Below are 16498 nucleotides of genomic sequence, written 5' to 3' on the forward strand. Positions count from 1 at the left end.
CTTCAAAATACAGGAAAGGAAGGAGATTCCACCTGAACATCAGGAAGAACTTCCTCACTGTGAGAAGGGCTGTTCGGCAGTGGAACTCTCTCCCCGGGGCCGTGGTGGAGGCTCCTTCTTTGGAGGCTTTTAAGCAGAGGCTGGATGGCCATCTGTCGGGGGTGCTTTGAATGCGATTTCCTGCTTCTTGGCAGAATGGGGTTGGACTGGATGGCCCATGAGGTCTCTTCCAACTCTACTATTCTATGATTCTATGATTCTATGGATGCCTGGCATAGATGTGGGCGAAACGTCAGGAGAGAATGCTTCTGGAATGTGACCAAACACAACAACCCTGTGATTCCGGCCATAAAAACCTTTGACAACACAGAGATCAGAGTATTTCCTGAAAGGCATCTCTGCTCCCTCCTCCCGAGCCTTGCAATCTGTCTGGGTTTGCAATGCTCTTGCCTTGGACTTGTGAGCCAGCTTGTCCCGTCCTAATTCGATTAACAGGGTGCTTTGCAAATGCGCTCCTGTGATTACATTTGCAATGGCTCCCAGGCCAGGCCTCTGCATGGAACATCTTGCAGGAAGGAGGAGAAAGAAAGAAAGAAAGAAAGAAAGAAAGGAGGAAGAGAGGGCTTTGCAAACCAGCCGCTGACATCGGTGCAAGATGCGCCATAGCATACCCATAGCATTTGCTTCCCTGCCTTCAGATGGCAGATATGGTAATTGTGTGCATTTATTGGAGCCGGCCTTGTTAAGCGGATCTTTGGGCTCGGCCAGGCGGAACGCAACCATCCCCTTAATTGGAAGCCGCTCTCCCGGCAGCCACGTCGTCGTCGCCCGCACTCGGTTCCCCGAAAGCCAATGGCGCATCTCCAGATCGAGCGATTTGTGTGCATCTGAAAGGAAGCATCGGTGTGCAATAATAATAATAATAATCAAGAGGGTTGCATGGAGCCCAGGCAAGGCGAGTGGCATCACGGTGCATTCGCGCCACGGTGCAGCATGGTGTGCTCTTCCGTCCGACCCGGGTTTCAGTCTGAACTTGATGGGAAAAAGAGGCCATGTATTTATTTATTTACTAGCTGTGCCCGGCCACGCGTTGCTGTGGCGAAGTCTGGTGGTATGGGAAATAAAGTATTGAGGAATTGGTGGTAGTTAAGGAAAAGGGTCAAGGTTTTCCCCTGACATTAAGTCCAGTTGTGTCTGACTGCACACTGAAGTGGATTATATGGCAGTGTGGAGTCAACATAATCCAGTTCAAAGCAGATAATAGAAGATTATAAATGGGTTATATAACTGTGTGGAAGGGACTTGAGTCTACACTGCCGTATAATCCAGTTCAAATATGATAATCTGTATTTTATAGGCAGTGGGGGAAAGACCTAAGTGAGGCCTAACTCTGCCTGTCCCCTGGGCTGAGTGGGTTGCTAGGAGACCAAGTGGGCGGAGCTTAGCCTTCTAACTGGCAGCAATTGGATAAAAACAATTCTTCCTCTCCCTCTAATTAGGACTTTATTTTTCTTTTCTTTTTGTTGTATGAACGTAGAGGCATGGCTGCCAAGTTTAGTGTTTCTGGGATGTGTAGTTTTGTTGTTTTGTCCTAGGACGAAATTTCATTACCCTTTTATATTTATAGATTTATTTAATGTGTTGTCGAAGGCATTCATGGCCAGGATCACAATGTTGTTGTATGTCTCTCAGGCTGTGTGGCCATGTTCCAGAAGTATTCTCTCCTGACGTTTCACCCACATCTATGGCAGGCATCCTCAGAGGTTGTGAGGTATTTGATGCCTGCCATACATGTGGGCGAAACGTCAGGAGAGAATGCTTCTGGAACATGGCCACACAGCCCGAAAGACATACAACAACCCTATTTATTTGTTTGTTTATTTATTTGCAGCATTCTTACCCCGCCTTTCTAACCCAAGGGAACTCAAGGCGGCTTACAATAAATAAACAATACGCTAAAACAACCATTCATACAAAAACGAAAAACATTACAGAGTAAAAAATGCATTATACAAAATTTAAAACATATCTAAGTTAAAATCCATTCGTCCAAAATCCTCATACATAAATCTTAGTCCAGACCATGTGAAATCAATGTTCTCGTTTATTAAATGCTTGCGTGCACATCCGTGTCTTTAAGGCTTTTCTGAAAGCCTTAAAGTGGACATAATAGATTTTTCGAAGGCCAAAATTTGCCCATGCCTTTTGCTAGATCTACACTGCCATGTAATGCGATCTGAATCTGCTTTATATGGCCAGTGCAGACTTATGAAATCTAGTTTAAACTGCACTGAACTGGATTATATCACAGTGTAGATTCAACCTGAACTGCAGTGCCGTTTAAACTAGATGACATTGGGTCTATGCTGACCATATCAAGCAGATTCAAACTGCCATTATATGGCAGTAGAATGAATGCAGTTCCAACTGCCGTGACTCAATGTTATGGAACCCTAGTAGATGCAGTTTTCCAAGGCCCAGGGTTTCATAGCAATGAGCCACGGCAATTAATAACAGCAAGGAGGACCAGGCTGTGGTGCAGCTGGTTAGGAGCCAGCTGCAATAAATCACTACTGACCGAGAAGTCATGAGTTCGAGTCCAGCCCAGGTCAGATTGAGCTCCCGACTGTTAATAGCCTAGCTCATTGTTGACCTAAGCAACTCGAAAGACAGTTGCATCTGTGAAGTTGGAAATTTAGGTACCGCTTTATACAGGGAGGCTAATTTAACTAATTTATGACACCACAAAAATTGTCCATGTGAAAGAATGAGGAAGTACTCCATCAAGGACTTGGTGTCACAAATAGATGATGATGAAGCAGCAGCTCCCCCTTGTGGCCGGAATCGAGCATATGCTCATAAAGCCAGAAGCTGGAAAATGTTAAATTGTCTCTGTGTCTGTCTATATATGTCGTATGTCTAATGGCATTGAATGTTTGCCATGTATATGTACATTGTGATCTTCCCTGAGTTCCCTTCGGGGTGAGAAAGGAGGGCAGAATATAAATACTCTCAATAAATAAATATATATTTCTTACCCGCCTCTCCTTATGGCTCAAGGCGGGTTGTAGAATAATTAAAACACATAAACATTGCAAAAATGCTACAGATCCAATATTAAAATGTGCATTTTTCTATACAAGCTACATATTAAAACGTATTTCTATAAAATGCATAAAATAGAGATGAACAAAGGGCATGCATTGAAAATTCTTGCTTAAAGACAGTCTGGGTAGTTCAACAGGGGTGTCAAACTGCATTAATTTACTTTTTGGAATAATGTAGACTGATATAAGTCCTGTATGGCCAAGTTTGTGAATTGTCGAGATGTATCAAATAAAATTTACAAAAGCTCAAAACAAATTCTGCAATGTAGATGCCCCCTAAAGCCTACAGCGGATTTGCCGCTTCCTAGAAACAACCAAAAGCGCAATAATCAGCCTTGACTGAAAAGATAGAGGATCCCACCATCTCTGGATACAGGCCTCCAACTTTGGGAAATGCATCCTGCAGGGAAGCGGATACAGGATTTCGAACTCGGGGTCTCTAGACATGTAGCCAGCTTGAGTTGCACAACAATGTGCTGGTCATTGCTTCTGTCACGGGAGGCTCCAGTGCTTGGGATGAAGTCCATGGTGCAAGAGGCACCCCTTTCCATAATGAAATAGTCAAAATTAGGATTGTTGTTGTTGTGTGCCTTCAAGTCGTTTCACACGTAGGTCAACCCTAAGTCTACAGTTTAGGACAGAGGCCAGGTCAATGATTTTGGAGGGCCTTAGTTTGGGGACCCCCGATCTAGACGATCTCATAAGACCATAAGTAAGCAAAGAGGCCTCCAAAGACCATCTAGATGGTCTCATAAGACCACAGGTAAGGAAAGGGGCCCCAAAGGCCATCTAGACGATCTCATAGGACCTTAGGTAAGCAAAGAGGCCTCCAAAGACCATCTAGATGGTCTCATAAGACCACAGGTAAGGAAAGGGACCCTCAAAGGCCATCTAGATGGTCTCATAAGACCACAGGTAAGGAAAGGGGCCCCAAAGGCCATCTAGACGATCTCATAGGACCTTAGGTAAGCAAAGAGGCCTCCAAAGACCATCTAGATGGTCTCATAAGACCACAGGTAAGGAAAGGGACCCTCAAAGGCCATCTAGATGGTTTTATAAGGACCATAGATAAAGAAAGGGACCTCAAAGGCCATCTAGATGGTTTCATAAGACCATAGGTAAGGAAAGGGGCCCCAAAGGCCATCTAGACGATCTCAAAGGACCTTAGGTAAGCAAAGAGGCCTCCAAAGACCATCTAGATGGTCTCATAAGACCACAGGTAAGGAAAGGGACCCTCAAAGGCCATCTAGATGGTTTTATAAGGACCATAGATAAAGAAAGGGACCTCAAAGGCCATCTAGATGGTTTCATAAGACCATAGGTAAGGAAAGGGGCCCCAAAGGCCATCTAGACGATCTCAAAGGACCTTAGGTAAGCAAAGAGGCCTCCAAAGACCATCTAGATGGTCTCATAAGACCACAGGTAAGGAAAGGGACCCTCAAAGGCCATCTAGATGGTTTTATAAGGACCATAGATAAAGAAAGGGACCTCAAAGGCCATCTAGATGGTTTCATAAGACCATAGGTAAGGAAAGGGGCCCCAAAGGCCATCTAGACGATCTCAAAGGACCTTAGGTAAGCAAAGAGGCCTCCAAAGACCATCTAGATGGTCTCATAAGACCACAGGTAAGGAAAGGGACCCTCAAAGGCCATCTAGATGGTTTTATAAGGACCATAGATAAAGAAAGGGACCTCAAAGGCCATCTAGATGATTTCATAAGACCATAGGTAAGGAAAGGGGCCCCAAGGCCATCTAGACGATCTCAAAGGACCTTAGGTAAGCAAAGAGGCCTCCAAAGACCATCTAGATGGTCTCATAAGACCACAGGTAAGGAAAGGGACCCTCAAAGGCCATCTAGATGGTTTTATAAGGACCATAGATAAAGAAAGGGACCTCAAAGGCCATCTAGATGATTTCATAAGACCATAGGTAAGGAAAGGAGAGCCTTAGAGACCATCTAGATGTTCTCATAGGACCATAGGTAAAGAAAGGGACCTCCAAAAGCCATCTAGATGGTCTCATAAGGCCACAGCTAAGCAAAGAGACCTTCAAAGACCATCTAGATGATCTCATAAGACCATAGGTAAGCAAAGAGACCTGCAAAGACCAAGTAGACTTAGGTCAACCCTAAGTCTACAGTTTAGGACAGGGGCCAGGTCAATGACCTTGGAGGGCCACATCCGGCCAACGGGCCATAGTTTGGGGACCCCTGCCATAAGCAATGGCTCTCCCACTCATTCCACCCTTTTCTTTTCTTTTCTTTTCTCTCCCGGTCCCTCCAGTGCTGAGCGTCGGAGAAGGGGGCTTCTGGGAAGGGACCGTCAAGGGCCGCACCGGGTGGTTCCCGGCAGAATGTGTGGAGGAGGTGCAGATGCGGCAGTTCGACCCGCGGCAAGGTGAGCAGCGCCCAGTTTGCATTTCCCTTGGAGCAACGTTGTGATGAAATGGGACTGCCCTTGGCTTGGCTTTTGCTTTTGGGGGTGGAGGAAGCAGGACCTTCTTGCATTTGGGGTTTCCAGGTACCCGTGGGCTTCCCCAGGCAATTTCCAGGTGCCTTGGAGGGTTGCGATGAACATTTTTAGGATGACCACAAGTTTGGAGAGAGAAATCAACTTCTACTGTTCTAGATTTTCGCATTTTGCGACACTAGTATATACTCGAGTATAAACCGACCCAAATATAAGCCGAGGGACCTAATTTTACCACAAAAAACTGGGATAACTTATTGACCCGAGTATAAGTCAAGGGTGGGAAATGAAGCAGCTATGGGTAAATTTCAAAATAAAAATAGAAACCAATAAAATTACAGTAATCGAGGCATCAATAGGTTATACAGTTGAGTCTCACTTGTCCAACATAAATGGGCCGGCAGAACGTTGGATAAGTGGATATGTTGGATAATAAGGAGGGATTAAGGAAAAGCCAATTACACATCAAATTAGGTTATGATTTTACAAATTAAGCACCAAAACATCATGTTTAACAACAAATTTGACAGAAAAAGTAGTTCAATATGAAATAATGCTATGTAGTAATTATTGTACTGTATTTACGAATTTAGCACCAAAATATCACGATGTATTGAAAACATTGACTACAAAAATGTGTTGGATAATCCAGAACGTTGGATAAGCGAGTGTTGGATAAGTGAGACTCTACTGTATATGGATACATATATACAGGTACATGGATCTATAGAATTTGCCTATGTCTATAGAATTTGCAAAGACCTGCAAACATATGAGGGGAAAATGCATATATAAAATTAATGTAGATAGATAGATAAATACAGATATATAAGTACACAGGGATTGCAAATGCATGCAGGGTGTTAATGCCTATATATCTGTAGGAGACTAACAAATATTTCAGGGGAAAATGCTTTTATAAGATCAATGGATACATATTTTTCTTCTTCCTAACTTGCAAGGGCCCCTTTCCCTTTTCAAAACATTCCCTTGGTTAAGAGCGAGGGAGGCTTTGGAAAACACACTGATAAGGGAGGGTAAGAGAGAAATATGTCATATATTGCAAGCAATATATGACATATATATTCAGAACATCCAGGTTCTGTTGCCCGGCCTTGGCCTTGACCCCATTATAAGCTGAAGGAGGCTTTATCAACTCAAAAAAAGGGCTGAAAAACTTGGCTTATCTTTGAGTATATACGGTAACCTTTTTGCATTCATCTTGACCACAGGTTTGGGGGGATACAGGGCTGGGTGGGTTCTCCGTTATGCCACTGCCACACTTTTGGCTGGAAACATTCAGGAGGTTTGTGTTGTAGTTCAGCAAATGACAGAGGATTTTCCTGACATTTCAGAGGACGGGGGGTTTGATGGGTGTCAAAATGAAGAGTCTGTCAGTGTTGGAAGATAATTGCAGGCAGATGAGGCTGATGTTTAGGATTCCTGTGCTCGTTCCCAGGCAACTGGGGAAAGTGAAAGTCCCAGGTCTCTTAAGAAATGGCCTTTGGCTGATGAGGAATTTTCCTGAGAAGCCAGATTAGGCCTGAGAACGGAGGGAGTGAAAAATAGCCTAATTAGACATTCTGAGAGAACCCGTGATAAGACCTTGAGGGCCAGGTGCATTCGGCATGATCACATGGCTACTTGGTCGGGATTAAATTGTGGTGTTGGCTTCATGCCTCTTCCAGGAGATAATGTTGCCTTACGGGATGGCTCTCCTGTCTGTCTCTGCTCTCAAGTTCATGATTCAAGTATCCTCAAGTTTCCTGTTCCGGTCCATGCCTTTGTTTCCTCAAACTTGGGAAAGTTCGTGTTTTCTTGTTCATGGGTTTCTGTTTGAAGTACCGCTGTGGATTTTGGATTTCTTGACGTTATGTGCTTTTATCATTTTTGGATTCTTGCTATTTCGTATTTTCTATTCTTCTGACCCTTTTGGATCCTCATGTTTTGGCCTGAAGGAGCCAGCGTTTGCATGCAAGGAAGCCGCACCTGTTGGATGCCTAACTGTTTCTGTCCTGGTTGGACATCCGGCCATCTCTGTCCTGGTTGGATGTCTATGTCTGTCCAGTTAATTATCTGAGGACCCCTATCCAGTTGTACATCTGGTCATCTGTCTGGTTGGACATCTGACCCTCTATCCTGGGGAACCCCATGTTTTAGCCTGAAGGGGCCAGATTTTGAGTGCAAGGATTGGATGCCTGACCATCTCTATCTTGCGGGACTTCAAGTAGATGGACATCTGACCATATCTGTCCTGAGAGAACCCCCCCCCCCCCCGATACTTTGGCCTGGAAGTGGCCATTCTTGGAGTGCAAGAAAGCTGAACATCTGAACATACTTGTCTGAGTAAATGTCCAGCCATCTGTGTCCAGTTAGATGTCCAACTGTTTTGGATAAAATGGACATCTGGTCCTCTCTGTCCTGAGGGACCTCCGTGTTTTGGCCAGACTTTAGGTGCAAGGAAAGCTGTGCTGGCTGGACGCCTGACCATCTCCATCTTGGGGACCCCCATGTTTTGGTCTGCGAGAAGTTTTGGAGTGCACAGTTGGACATCTGACCATTTCTGTCTTGAGAGACCCCTCCCCAATATTGTGGCCTGAAAGTGGTCATTCTTTGAGTGCAAGGAAGCTGGACATCTGACCATAACTGCCTTAAGTGAATGTCAGACCATCTGTGTCCAGTTAGATGTCCAACCGTCTTGGATGAGATGGACATCTGACAATGTCTGTCTTAAGTGAATGTCCGACCATGTATGTCCAGTTAGATGTCTGACTGTCTTGGTTAAGATGGACATCTGACCATTTCTGTCTTAAGTGAATGTCTGTCCATCTGTGTCCAGTTAGATGTCCGATTGTCTTGGATGAGATGGACATCTGACAATGTCTGTCTTAAGTGAATGTCAAACTATCTGTGTCCAGTTAGATGTCTGTCTTAGATAAGATGGACATCTGACCATAACTGTCTTAAGTGAAGGTCAGACCATCTGTGTCCGGTTAGATGTCTGACTGTCTTGGATTAGATGGACATCTGACCACAACTGTCTTAAGTGAATGTTAGCCCATCTGTGTCTAGTTAGATGTCCAACCGCCTTGGATAAGATGGACATCTGACCATATCTGTCTTAAGTGAATGTCAGACCATCTGTGTCCAGTTAGATATCTGACTGTCTTGGATGGATGGACATCTGACCATTTCTGTCCAGGGAGGACCCCCATTTTTTACCTTGGAAGGGACCATTCTTTGAACGCATCGACTGGACGCCTGACCATCCCTGTCCTGGAGGACCCTCGTGTTTTGATCTGGGATTAGGCCATCCTTCCAGCACTGCAGGGCCCCCTTCCCAGTGCACCCCAGTCCAAACTGGGAGGGGACCCCAAGGCCTTCTTCTCCTGCTTTGATCCCAGGGCTCTTGCACCCATCGGTGCTCAGGCATCTCCCTCCCACATGTTCATTATTCATCCCTTCTCGCGGCTGCTTCCTGCTGCGCTCCGTCTCCGCCATCTGTTCCCTGGTTTCACGTCAGAGGAGTCTGCCAAGTCTTCGCTGGGGGTCTGCCACATTGTGAGCATGGCGCATAGGACAGCATTGGCCTCCGGTGCTGCTGCAGCCACTGCCCAGTCAACAAATATGGCAACAGTTTGGGTCTTAAAAGGCACAGAGAACAGCCTCCTCCATGTCGCTCCTGGGGCTGGAAAGGAGTGAAACCATTCTGTGGGAACGTCCACTCAAGTGCACACTTGGAACCATTTCCTAGGCTTGGAGACACCGGCTCTGCAGCAGACGAGGCGGTCACTATGTGGCCACGGTCTCCAATCAGAGCTGTTTAGCAGAGGAATTTGTTTCTTGACTTGGAGTCTCCTTCCTTCTATGGAGGTTTTGGAAACAGAGGCTGTGGCTGGCCCTCTGCCAGGAGAGCTTTGGTGGTGTGTTCCTAAATATGGCAGATTTTTGGTGGAGTCCCTTCCAACTCTGATTCTATGATTCCGTTGCCCAGAGATCAAGCAATCTGGGTGTAGAAACATGATCTCCAGCACTGCAGGGTTGCTATGAGTTTTTTGGGCTGTCTAGCCACATTCTAGTAGCATTCTTTCCTGACGTTTTGCCTGCATCTGTGGCTAATGGCATCTTCAGAGGTTCTGTTGGGAATGAAGCAAGTGGAGTGCATAGATACCTGTGGAAGGATGTCCAGGGTGGGAGAAGGAACCCTTGTCTGTTTGAAGCAAGTGTACATGTTGCAACGAGCAAGCTTGAACAACATTGAGTAGCCATGAAGCTACAAAGTCAATCAGGATCAAGGTAGCCTGACCATTGTTGCCTGGAGGCACCCTCTCTTTGAGAGGTGTTCACTGACACTTTATTGCTTGCTGTCCGGGATTTCTAAGTGGTGTTCTTCATTTTCTGTCTTGATTTTGGTATTTTTTAAAAACACTGGTGACCAGATTTTGTTCATTTTCATGGTTTCCTCCTTTTTGTTGTAATGTGTCCATGTGAGTGTGGATTATAGTGGTTTTTCTGTGTCCTCTGACATAATGTCTAGAATTTCCATGTTCTCAAATAATACTATGCTGACTTCTCTGGTTGAATAAGTCTGCAGTGCCTTTGGTGTTCTTTGATTCGTATCTGGGCGATGCTGCTGCGTTTGGTGGAAACTGTATAGACTTCTTGTCCACAGATGTATTATGGATTCATGATGATAAATGGAAGCTCTTATGTGTGCTTGTGATCTAGAGTCACTCGCAGAACAATAACATGCCACTCAGGTTTGCAGAACAAAAATACAGGAACTTTACTGATTCCAAGAGATCAAGAAAAAACAGTAGTATTCACAATAATCCCTCTGATCACTTACAGAAGTCCACAGTCATAAACAGTCCTTCCTGAGTCCACAAATGGACACGGAACAATGGCTTCAAACTACAGGAAAGGAGATTCCACTTGAACATCAGGAAGAACTTCCTGACTGTGAGAAGGGCTGTTCACCAGTGGAACTCTCTCCCCGGGGCCGTGGTGGAGGCTCCTTCTTTGGAGGCTTTTAAGCAGAGGCTGGATGGCCATCTGTCGGGGGTGCTTTGAATGCGATTTCCTGCTTCTTGGCAGAATGGGGTTGGACTGGATGGCCCATGAGGTCTCTTCCAACTCTACTATTCTATGATTCTATGATTCTAAATCTGCTTTAGAGAAGGATACAGTCCTGGTTCTTCTCCCTCTTTTCTCAGCAGCAAACAGGCCTCAAAATAGCAAGGCCTCTCTGAGTACTACACACTGCTCTCTTCACCAGCAGTACTCACTCAGCACTGAAAACTTGTCCAAACTGGATCTGCAGCAGCAGAACAGAAACAGTATCAAATCAATCCCCAGGTCTTTGCAGATCCCATTTGGAGGAGACGGGCTTCACAGCAATCTCCATCCTTTAGCCAAATCAACACAACAACAACACTGTGGGAGTCGTCTGCACGGCCTTTCCTCTTCCTTGCAACCTTCCTCCTCCTCCTCACCTTATTCCTTCCATCCAATGCCCTTGGATGAAGGACAACCCAAAAGGGGCGGCATCAGCTGCAGGCGAAGCGAAGGGCCAGCGTCCTGATGGATGGGAAGCCAAACCAGACCCGATTTCCCATCTTTCCCTCCACCGGCATCATTATTATCCATTGCGCTATGTAACACGATGATTTTTGTTCCTGGGTTGTCAATGTCATTTCCTAATGGGTTCTATCCTAAAAACATGGGAGACGTTTATTAAACTGCACAAACTTTGCTTCTGCAGGAGCGATATTATCCTTCAGCATATTTTGCTTTTGTTTTCAATAAGTATCTCATAGAGTTTCAACCCATTCAGCCTAGTTTGTGGCACAAAAACAAAGTTTCTGGAGAATAACAACTACAGTAGAGTCTTATTTATCCAAGCTAAACGGGCCGACAGAAGCTTGGATAAGCGAATATCTTGGATAATAAGAAAGGATTAAGTAAAAACCTATTAAATAATAATAATAATAATAAACTTTATTTATACCCCGCCACCATCTCCCCAACGGGGACTCGGGGCAGCTTACATGGGGCCAACCCCAAAACAATACAATATAACAAAATATAATAGAACAACAAATCATAGCACATTAAACAACACAATAAAAGAAAATATACACTACATTAAACAAGATCAAAGAACAATAAAACCAAGGGCGGGCCACATGAACACTAGATTAAAACTCGAGGTGAGAAAGGAAGTAGGAGTAAAAACATCAAACATCAAATTAGGTTATGATTTTACAAATTAAGCACCAAAACTTCATGTTATACAACAAATTGGACAGAAAAAGTAGTTCAATACGCAGTAATGTTACATTGTAATTACTGTATTTACTAATTTAGCACCAAAATATCACGATATATTGAAAACATTGACTACAAAAATGGCTTGGATTATCCAGAGGCTTGGATAAGCGAGGCTTGGATAAGTGAGACTCTACTGTACTTTCAAAGTCTGGACTGCACAATTAAACAGGAAATGATACTTTCAAACCACAAACAGAAAAATGTTTCAGATTTTGTTACATGGTGTTATGGATGGCATACCAGGTAACACATCTTCATTGTTGTTGAAAGATAGGATAAATGTGGAAGATGGGTCCTGTAGTGAATCCTTGGGGAGGGGCTTCTGATTGCATGGCAGTGGCCTTGGTCCAGCCTTCTCCTTGGATGGTCTGTTTTGCAGCTCTGCCATCTCCATCTCTCCAGGATTTCCAAACATTTTCTAGCAGTTCCTAGCATTTTTCATCCCCTTCTTCTAACTTTTGCTCCGGCCAGAGGCCTTCTGTTCAGCAAAGGGGCTGGACTGGATGACCTCTCTGCAACCCTCCTGACTTTCTTGAACTGGACATTAGGAGATTTCAAGTCCTAAAACTGAGTCCTCTCTGTCTCCAGTAGCTGGAGAAGACCACATCCCAGATGTTGTTGAGAAGCCTTTCGCTAGGGAAGCAAGGTCAGAGGCTGAGTTGAGCTCAGAGGCTGAAATTCCAGGTGGAGAGACTAATGAGCAGTTGGATGGGAGACTTAAGTTTTCATGAACGCAGAGCTGCCCAGCAGAGTTTGCAAAAGTCACAGCGCTTGTTAGCCAAAAAGCCGTTATCAGGTTCTCAGGGAAGGCAACATGATTTCATGTCTATATTAGAAAGACCAGAGGGATTTTTTAGCAGTCTGGTCAACGTTGGAGTTTAAGAAGCAACATCCATGATCAAATCGTAGCTGGCCTGCTAAGGGATTTCTAGTTCCATGTTTCATGCTCCCAAGTTTCATACTACCAAGTTTAAGGGATTATTCCTGGATTTCTGTATTGGATTTTTATGTTGCCTTTTTTGTATCCTGTGCTGGATGTCTTGTTGTCTTGGGTTTTGAAACAACTCTTGTACCTTGAATCTTATGGAGTTTTTTTATACATTTAGACTTTGACATTTGTATTACTATTTTTGCTGAATGGCTTTTGATATAATTTTCAATAAACTTGGACTGGAGTGTGGTGGTTAAGTAAAGAAGGGCTCCTGCCCTGGAGGACAACATGCTGATCCAGCCTAGATTTGGATTGTCCGTGTGCAAGCCTTCTCAGCCAAGGAGAGCTGGGGCCTCACCAAACTACATCTCCCAGGGTCCCATAACATTGAGACATAGAGGTTAAAGTGGCATCAAACTGCAGTAATCCTACAGCGTAGATGCGCCGTATGGTTTGGAGCAGGGGTCCCCAAACTAAGGCCCTCCAAGGTAATTGGCCTGGCCCCTGTCCTAAACTTTAGACTTAGGGTTGACCTAAGTCTACCTGGTCTTTGGAGGTCTCTTTACTTACTTATGCTATTATGAGATCGTCTAGATAGTCTTTGAAGGTCTCTTTGCTTAGCTACGGCCTTATGGGACCATCTAGATGGACTTTGAAGGCCTCTTTGCTTACCTATGGTCTTATGAGACCATCTAGATGGTCTTTGGAGGTCTCTTTGCTTACTTATGGTCTTAAGAGATCTCCTAGATCAGGGGTCCCCAAACTAAGGCCTTCCAAGGTCATTGACCTGGCCCCTGTCCAAAACTTTAGACTTAGGGTTGACCTAGGTCTGAAATGACTTGAAGGCACATAACAACAACAATCCTAATTTTTGACTATTTCATAGTCCGGTCCTCCAAAAGTCTGAGGGACTGTGAATCGGCCCTCCACTTAAAAAGTTTGAGGACCCCTGGTTTGGAGCATTAGAAAAGCCAGCTGCAGAAAATCTTCCATCCACTTTTCTCCCCATTCTGTATTGAAATGGACACTAGGAGAGACTGCATTGTTGTGCTTTGGCTGGTGACCCCCTTTGCTCGACCCTGGAAGCCCATTGGGTGATGTTAGGCAAGTCACACTCTCTCAGCCTCAGAAGACAACGACCAAACCCATTCAGAATAAACCTTGCCAAGAAAATCCTAATAGGATTCTTTTCCTCCTCCTCTTCCTCCTCCTTCTCCCTTGTATTTTCTCTTCCTTCAAGGAAGGACTACCCCCCTCCTCCTCCAAAACCAAAACAAGTCTTCCCGTGCAGATGTATGTCTGTTCTCTCTTCCTCCTCGCTCCCTGTGAAACTGGGAAGATGCTAATTGCTCTGGCCTGGGTCTCTGCCGCTGCCAGTTCCAGCCCTTGAGCTAATTACTCTGAAGCGGCTCTTGATTATCATTAACATTTTCGCGTTTAAATGTTACGATCAGGTTTGCTCACAATCAGCGCCGAGTTAAGGGCCGCTTCCAAGGAACGAACGAACGAATGCGGCACACTCCCATGCTCCAGTTTTTGAAGGAGGAAATTGCTGCCTCTTGGCCATAAATGTTTCGGGGAAGGAAAGAAGGGATATTGGGAAGCTGCGTCTCCATTTAGTGGTGCTATTGGGGTCACGAGAGGTGTAGTTTCACAAGGTCTTTGGCTTTCTCTTGGTGCATCTAAGCCGGAAAGATTGCGGTTTTGGTACCACTTTGACTGCCATGGCTCAATGTTATGGAATCCTGGCATTTGTAGTTCGGCAGGGCACCTTGGGAAACTACAACTCCCCAAACCTTGGGAAATTGCAAGTCCCAAAACCTCAGGGAGTTACAGCTCCCAAAATCTCAGGAAACTGCAACTCCCAAAAACTTTGGGAAACTCCAGCTCCCAAAACCCCAAGAAACTAAATTTATTTATTTATTTATTTACAGCATTTATAGGGCGGATCACATTACACATATAGGCAAACATTCAATGCCTTTTAACATAGAACAAAGACAAGACAAACATAGGCTCTGAGCGGGCCTCGAACTCATGACCTCCTGGTCAGAGTGATTCATTGCAGCTGGTTGCAGCTGGCTTGCTCTCCCGCCTGCGCCACAGCCCGGGCCTAAATCTCCCAAAACCTCGGGAAACTACATCTTCTCAAAATTTGAGAAACTACAACACCCCAAATCTCGGGAAAGCACAACTCCCCAAACCTTGGGAAACTACAATTCCCCAAACCCTGGGAAACTGCAACTCCCAAAATCCTGGGAAACTCCCAACTCCCCAAACCCCAAGAAACGAAAACTCCCAAAACCTCGGGAAACTACATCTCCTCAAAACTTGAGAACCTACAACACTCCAAATCTTGGAAAACCACAACTCCCCAAACCCTGGGAAACTGCAACTCCCTAAACCTTGGGAAACTGCAACTCCCTAAATTTTGGGAAACTGCAAGTTCCAAAACCTCAGGGAATTACAGCTCCCAAATTCTCGGGAAACAGCAACTCCCAAAAACTTTGGGAAACTCCAACTCCCCAAACCTAGGGAAACAAAAACTCCTAAAACCTTGGGAAACTCCAACTCCCCAAACCCCAAGAAACTAAATCTCCCAAAACCTTGGGAAACTACATCTCCTCAAAACTTGAGAAACTACAACACCCCAAATCATGGAAAAGCACAACTCCCCAAACCTTGGGAAACTACAATTCCCCAAACCCTGGGAAACCGCAACTCCCTAAACCTTGGGAAACTGCAACTCCCAAAGATCTTGGGCAACTCCAACTTCCCAAACCTTGGGACACTACAACTCGCCCGATCCTTGGGAAACTACAACTCCCAAAACCTTGGGAATCTACAACTCCTAAAGCTGGATGCTGGGTAGTCCTTTGGGAAGCTGGATTTTCATCCAGCGAACCAAATCCACTTGAAGGGAAGATTTATAGCGCTCCGCCCTTGCTTTCGGCTGATCCCCGGAATCTCTCCTTCTTGCTCCTTTGCCATGAAATCCTCCATGTTCTCCTCCTTTTCCTTCTCCAGATTTGCATTAAATCAAAGGATTTTAAGGCGATCGCTTAGTGGAAATTGTTTCTTTTAATCAATTGGTTTTAAGGAGAGGCTTAAGTATTTCTCCTAATTGGGTGCATCAAGCGCTTGGTTTTTTTGAATGTGCAAAAGAAGGGATTTGCAATTGGATTCCTTGCGTGCACGAGGAGGTCCTGAGAGCATCCCAGGCCTTTTCCCTTTTGTAAGCAAAACAAGGCCGCTTCCTGATCTGGTTTTGAAACAAAATAAACATAAAGAGGAGGAAATGCAAATAGCCATAACGTTGTGGCAACCGAGGCTGTGGATAGTGGTTTCCGTCAGGCCTTTGGCAAAGGTCCCTTTTGCAAAATGTGTCCCGAGCAATGCAATTATTTTATTGTATGACACAGCAAACAAGATAGACATGCGTTCACTCCACTCCCCGGGTTTGAACCTGGGACCTTTCGGTCTGCAAGTTCAGCAGCTCAGCGCTTTAACACACTGAGCCACCGGAGGCCCCAGACTCCTATTTACGCAGGCCAAAATCCCATTGGCTTTTATTTATTTATTTATTTATTGGAATTTGTTTATTTATTTATGTACAGTATTTATATTCCGCCCTTCTTTCTCACCCCGAAGAGGACTCA

General features: G+C 44.9%; 1 protein-coding gene across 8 annotated transcripts in view; it reads left to right on the plus strand.

Moving 5' to 3' along the window:
- The window catches only part of shank3 (SH3 and multiple ankyrin repeat domains 3), a 467801-nt gene that overhangs the window by 322807 nt on the left and 128496 nt on the right, over positions 1–16498 (plus strand). For all 8 annotated transcript variants that reach the window (XR_010006367.1, XM_062981259.1, XM_062981260.1 and 5 more), the window contains exon 12: positions 5390–5503. Coding sequence is in view for 7 of the 8 variants with exons in the window: in XM_062981259.1 (XP_062837329.1) it covers positions 5390–5503 (114 nt within the window). In the remaining variant the exon portion in view is untranslated. The remainder of the gene's footprint in view (positions 1–5389; positions 5504–16498) is intronic.

Source organism: Anolis carolinensis, chromosome 5 (genome assembly GCF_035594765.1).
Source record: "Anolis carolinensis isolate JA03-04 chromosome 5, rAnoCar3.1.pri, whole genome shotgun sequence".
In the NCBI taxonomy this organism is placed as follows: Eukaryota; Metazoa; Chordata; class Lepidosauria; order Squamata; family Dactyloidae; genus Anolis; species Anolis carolinensis.